Raw genomic sequence first — 7,046 nt, 5'->3', positions numbered from 1 at the left:
GCGGGTCGGGGCACTAAATCCCATGTATGATTTTCAATAAGAGCACGATATTCGGCATTCATTGCGGCTTTCCAATTCGGGTCACAAAGGGCGTCTTTGGGGGATTTGGGTAGAGAGCTGATGTGGGGCTTTGTATGGGCGATAAGGTTGAGGCGGTCTATAGGTTTGAAAATGCCGTGACTAGCACGGGTTGCCATTTGGTGGGTTGGTTGGAGTTGGGTAGTGGGAATGGCTGCGGTGTTTGGAGGAGGGGACGGTATTGGCGGGTCTGGTGTGGCGGGGTTGGTGTGTGGTGGTGTGTCTGGTGAGTTAGGGGTATTGGGTTCGGTGTGGGCAGGGGTTGGGGGGTCAGTTTGGGTAGGGTTGGCTGGGTCGTTGTGGGCAGGGGAGGTAGGGTAGGCGAAGGTGTCTAGAGGAAGAGGAGTGTGGAGGAAGTCGTAGGTGGAGGATGTGGTAGGGGTAGTGGCAGCGAAGGGAAAGGTGTGTTCGTCAAAAGTGACATGCCGGGATAGGAGAATTTTGCCGGAGGAGAGCTCAAGACACTGGTATCCTCGATAATTTGCGGGATAGCCTAAGAAAACACAACGGGTAGATCGTGGTTGAAGTTTATTTTGACGAGTGGCAGACAAGTTTGGGTAGCATAGGCAACCGAAGACTCGTAGGTGAGAATATGTTGGGTGACGGAGGAAGAGGGCGGAAGCGGGGGATCGGTAGGAAAGAATTTTGGAAGGAAGGATGTTGTGAAGGTAAGTGGCTGTATGAAGTGCATCGACCCAAAATGTAGGTGGTAGGGAGGCATGTAGAAGTAAGGTAAGCATAATTTCGTTTAAGCGACGGATCATGCGTTCGGCTTTACCGTTTTGAGGGGATGTGTGTGGACATGAAAACCGTAGGGAGATGCCGTGTTGTTGGGCCAAATTGTGGAAGGAAGAATTATCAAATTCGCGGCCCATGTCGCATTGAAAACTTTTAATTTCTTTGGAAAATTGGGTGCGAATTAAAGCTTGAAGTTGGATAAATTTTTGAAAGGATTCGGATTTGAATTTTAGTGGATAGACCCATACGTATTGACAGTAATTATCGATGAGGACCATGTAGTATTTGAATCCACTTTTACTAAGGAGAGGGGAAGTCCACAAGTGACAATGTAAAATATCAAAAGGTGAAAGTGACATAGAATTTGAATCATTAAATGGGAGACGTTTATGTTTTCCTACTTGACAAGAATGACATAAATGGGAGCGGGGCTCCTTATTACAATTTATAAATTTGTGACTATGAAGATAACTAGTAATATTGGAGCCGGGGTGACCTAGGCGAGGATGCCAAAGGTCACGAGATGACTCGGCGATGAACGTGATGGGTGGCTCTTTGGACGACGTGGCTGACACGGGGTAGAGGGTACCGGTGCTATTGCTCCTCATTATCGTTCTCCCAGTCTGAATATCCTTCACAGAGAAACCATTAGGGTCAAATTCCACAGTAACATTATTATCTTTGGTAAATTGGCGAACGGAAATAAGGTTTTTAATAATGTTAGGGGCGTAAAGGACGTTTTTGAGGGACAATTTGCAGTCAGGGAGGGTTATGGATGCGTGATCCGACCCAAGTACAGGAATGGACTTACCATTGCCGACAAAGATTGACCGAATAGAACTCAAATTAAAAGGAGGATTTAGCGTACCTGACTCGGAGGTGAGATGTGACGAGGCGCCCGTATCCATGACCCATTGAGCATTGTCAGGCGGAATCAATGTCATTGTTTGAAAAGCCTGATTCATATTGGACATCTCCCATCCTGCTTGTGGAGCTGCAATATAGGCTTGTCCGTAGACTTGGCCGGGAACAGAGAACCGTGGTTGAGATTGGGACGGTCCACGTGGCTGCTGCGGCTGCCAGACAGGAGCCCACCCTTGTTGAGCAGGGTACGGGCATGGCGGCACACCCCAGGGAGCATTCCAAGGTGTACCAGGCCACATGGGTATGGTGATTGCTGCCGGAACGGTGGACGACTTGCCACTGCTGCCATTACCGCCGCCAGTACCACCCCCTTTGCCATTATTTTTCCAATTCCCTTTCCCACCCTTCCCTTTATGATAATACTTTCTATTATTATTATTAGTCCAATTCGAATTACCACGAGGAGGGTGAGTGTCATTACCTTGGAGTTCGTTGGCGTCGGTGGCGGCAGGGGCAGCAAGTGCGGTGGGAGCAGGCTCGGAGCGGGCAGATTTCCGTTGCTCTTCAAGTTGGAGCATGCTACGGGCAGTTTCGAAAGTGGGCAATTGTTGGTTAATGAAAGCACCGACCACATCGTACTCAGACGGTAACCCGCGAACCAATTGAAGAACAAGGCGCTGATCATCTACCTAGCTGCCGACATCATTCAATTGGGTGGCGATGTCCTTCAGACGTTGGCAATAATCGTCCAAAGATGACGCTTTTTCCAGCGACATATGAGTAAATTCGTGTTCCAAGGCCGCCGCTCGAGAACCCTTGTTATTGTGAAAGTGATTTTTGAGACGGAGCCATGCCTCATGAGCCGTGGAGTCTGCCTCGAGAATGCGAAGAAGGAGCTCATCGGAAACGGATCCGTAGATCCATTGAAGCACATGGGCATCAATTTCACACCAGGACGCATACGAGGCGTCGGTCTCGGGTGGCGGATTGGTGCCGTCAATATGGTGAAGGACTTTATAACCTCGGGCATGGAGGGTAAAAAGCTTCACCCAGGCGGAGTAAGACACCTTAACACCATCTAACATTCGAACCTTATTGAGGATGTTTGTGACGGAATAATCAGGATGGAGGTTGGGCTTACCAGTGGCTCCATGCGTGGTGCTGCTTTCGGTGTTCGTCATGCCGTGGCTGTGACGAAGAGGATGACGGCTGTTGGATTTTTAAGAAAACCTAAAACTACGGATACCATGAAAGAATTGTATTCCGTGAATAATCAATTATCCGAGGTTACAATATATACTCGTATTTACAATGTGAACGTATCTCTAAACTAGGTAACTAAATATATACAAATATATTATTTACTAATAACAAACAATTGATCAAATACATGCGTTAAATTAATATCACCAATGAAGCTATTTAAACCTGTTTTACAAGTTTAATTCAGTACACAGAGTTTGCGGGGGTGTGGGAAGGATGTGTGTGTGTCTTTGTTGATGTAAAATATTCACTTATTATGCATAGACACTCTAAAAATTATGTTCGTATAGTATTTCTGACAAACGCAGGAAGAACGCACTATCGCACCAATAGCAAGGTGAGATGAAGTCTAGACTAAATGAGATTAGAAAGAAAATCACAAGACAATCATATAAGCACAAATTCTCATTATAGACGGATACTATCCGTTTATAAGTATAGACGGATACCATTTTTCCTCACAAAATACCCATTTCGTCATAAAGTGGGAAGCACATGGGGGTGCCCCACAATTGTCCCCCCTACCCATTTTATTAGAGGTCTTTACCCGTCTGTTCGCCCCACCCGTCTATACCAAGACCTATTGTCATACTTCCTCCATTCAACTCCAAACTACTATATTGGTTTTTGCATACTATTCACAAATGAATCTTCAATTGCAATTTTCTCTCAATATATAAGTGAAAATATATTCTTGTGGGATCTTATTTGATTCGTCTTTACGAGTACATTAAAAATATGTAACTTTTATAATTTTTGCATATACGTAGCTAATGATATTTACCGCGCAAAACATGTGTTGGCAAACGTGAAAAAGCAATATGGTAGTTTGGAGTTGAATGGAGGAAGTATAAGAAACATGAATATCAAAAACATATGGATAAATGTGTATATACCAGTTATGTCATTAATAAAAATTATAATCTGTGTACAAATTATGATCACTAATTGCAAAAGCAAGCCAAATTCAACATAACCTAAGTAATAATAATACAACAAGCTAGTATATTTTTGCGATTAATATCAATTTTTCGAGATTTAATAACTTTTAATTAAATATTGGTATATAAATAACTAACCCCTGTATTTGTGTTTTGAGGAAGGGTATAGTTACACAGTTGTGTAATGTAAGCAGGTCTTAAGCTGCTTGACGCCCAACACTAATATCGAACTCTTACATCTTGGCTGTGGAGTAAGCTAAATATTATGTATAGGTGGCACAAATGCAAAGGTGGTAGTTGTATAGTTAGGAGGATAGTCTAGAGATATTTGCCATACTGTGTATCTTGATGAGTAGTAGCAAATAAGTACCACTTTATTGATTTTTCAGTTAGTCTTGTTGAAGACGGATCGGAGCAAGTGACGGGTAATGTCACTCACAAAATGATAGGAGGGACAAGGTGGGGGCACCCCCATGTGCTTCCCTCTCTCCTCTATTTGGGTCATTTGTGAGAGGAAATGGTATCCGTCACTCCAAAGTGACGAATACGTGCCGTCTTTGATTTTGTGTTGATTTTATGGGATTGCCTTATTACCTTTTCATTGATTTAGGGGATATTGTTAGCAAACAACCTTGCCTTTTGATAGAATATAAGTAAATTTGTAATTATTTACGTAATATTTAGTTACTTAACATAGTCGATTGTATAGATAATTAGTTGCCTAATTATTAGGTAATCTTCCTAGTTAGTAGCTAACAAACCCTTGTATATATACCTTGTGATATTATCAACTAGTGTGATGCCCGTGCGTTGCACGGATTCTAAAATAATTATCTAAATAATTGTAAAATGCGTAAGGTTGTTTTAGCCTTTATTGTGTAAAGGGGACTATAGATCAATTTTAATGCTGACATATTTGATTAACAAAATATATTGCTTAGATAGTAGTTAATTCTAAACTAATTGACACTTATTGGATAATACATTTTTTCCCTTAGATAGTAGTTTTGAGATATTTAATTGGTAAAACAAAACAAAAAATGGCAATCCATTTGTATTTTAATTCGTTTAACATTGCATGTGTTACATACAACATGTACACGCCTCATCTCTTTTGATCTTTGAATTTAAAGTATGATAAACGACTAATATAGATGCAGTCATGAAGTATACCCTTAAGTCTCTTAGATCCCTTCTTTTTGGACCTATCCTCCTCACCTCAACCATGTGTTTCATATATTTATTATTGTCAATGTCTCTTGAAACGTTTTTGACAATGAGTTAATGTGCTCTTTTTTCATCATCAAAACATTCTTGTTACTCAATTTCTTTTAATTTTAAACCTATTGTAACTATTATATCAGCTCTTGGTGCTACTTTAAAAGTTTCTCCTTAAACTTCTCTTATTCTAAAGAGTGCTCTTACCCTCACCTTACCCTTCTTTTCATGACCAACCTTAAATGATTATGTTCCACATGTACCAAGCACCGTAATTTTCTTTTCTTGTAGCTAGCTTGGGGGACGTATACTCCCACATAATGTTAGTCTCTCCTGTCGAGGTTACCTGTTTCGCCTTGTTTAACATGTGTCACCGTCATTCTAAGAGTATCATCCACATTATCATCCACATTGTGTGCGTCTGTCCCTCGTTTTGTCAACTCTCGCTTACCTTCTACTCCTTTAATTTGACATTCATCCTAGACTCTTTTAAAACCTTAAACACTTCAACTCGTCTTGATTTACTCGGATCTTTGCTCCTTAATCTTTTGGTAGTTTTGATCAACTCAGTGTTTTTTCTATTCATTTTCTTTGCTTTTCTTGGTATATTGTCAACACTCTTAAAACATGACCTCAAACACCTGTTAACCCAATCTATTACGCCCCTCCTGAATACCCATGGCACAAAATGAATGTAGTCGTTTGCTCTTTTGGTGTGTATTGGTAGATTGCCCAAGATCATTTAGAGACTCCTTTTGAGTGTATTACTTGCCATTCAAGTTGACCTTATGTCCCGTGCAATCGCGTGGGATGTTAAAACTGTTAGAAAAGTAGATCTATATACTCAACATATTCATATATGTTTTGAATTTAATTTGTCATAAAATTAATAAATGAATCTTATGCATGCAAACTTTAATAAAAGGAGATAAGAAAATCAATTTCTCACCAAATGAAATTTGGTTTTATGGGCACTAACAAATTCACCTATTTGTTAGTTCTTGAGCTTTCCCTTAAATGGATGAACAAAAGGTCCAAATTAGAACCTCTCCCAAATGTGAATACCCAAGGAATACATCTTAAAGACTAAAATAATATGATCTAGTATTAAGATTAGTCTACTTAAAATTGACACAAAACATTGATTTTACTCTTGGAATTTCGGTTCAAGAGATAGTAATTTTGTGACTTTATTTCTCTAGAATTATCATAAATTGTAGAGAGTTTTTGATAGATTTTCTTACACTAGAAAAATAAGATGAAAAGAATGAATTAATGAATTGAAAAGAAAAACTCTTTTCTTTTCTTCTATGGTTGGCCGAAAATTGGCCTTGGGTAGTATGCCCAATGCCTTTTATTTTTTCTCTTCTCAAAAGCTTAGGTTTGCATGACTACTTGTTAGCTTTCATCATTGTGTTTTCCACTTAAACAATTAACACAATTTCTCCACTAACTCCCTCCATAATTTCGGCACTTTCATTATAAAATGGATGATCCATTTTATTTTGTCATTTGTCAATTTGTCACATGTAACATGTTACATGACATGTCACAATGTAATGTATTTTTAACTTATTAAAAATCAACATACTCACAAAATATGTCATTTACAAAATCGACTAGTAATTCGTAATTACTCGTACCAAAAATGTTTCCAAATTATAAATTACAACATTCAGTATTTATAATAATTTATTCATTCCGTTTCAATTGTTTCTGTAAACAATGATTTCATCTAAGTAATAAAACAATTCGATTACTTAGACCGTGCCTCATTTAATCATATTTACAATAAGATACGTAAATTATACTCACAAAATCATCCGTCAATTTTAAGCAATTTAATTAACTCATATCGGTATACGATTAATTAAATAATAAATTAAGAGTATTTCTCTATAGGTATCACCTAAGGGGATCAACTGATCACCACCGTCGCACGAC

The 7,046-nt window shown here is 39.3% G+C and overlaps 1 protein-coding gene across 1 annotated transcript; it reads right to left on the bottom strand.

The window, feature by feature from the left end:
* Window positions 1-2,369: 2,369 nt before the first annotated feature.
* Window positions 2,370-2,861, bottom strand: LOC141627842 (uncharacterized). The gene has a single exon (XM_074441054.1). It carries the CDS (start codon window positions 2,859-2,861, stop codon window positions 2,370-2,372), a length of 492 nt encoding a protein of 163 aa, XP_074297155.1.
* Window positions 2,862-7,046: the final 4,185 nt, after the last annotated feature.

This window comes from Silene latifolia, chromosome Y, assembly GCF_048544455.1.
Source record: "Silene latifolia isolate original U9 population chromosome Y, ASM4854445v1, whole genome shotgun sequence".
NCBI lineage: Eukaryota > Viridiplantae > Streptophyta > Magnoliopsida > Caryophyllales > Caryophyllaceae > Silene > Silene latifolia.
The sequence above is the reverse complement of the archived record's forward strand: the minus strand, read 5'-3'. Positions and strand labels throughout refer to the sequence as shown.

Bases quoted from the DNA above. Each gene is read 5' to 3' on its own strand.
- LOC141627842 (XM_074441054.1), bottom strand. From the start codon at position 2,861: ATGACGAACACCGAAAGCAGCACCACGCATGGAGCCACTGGTAAGCCC.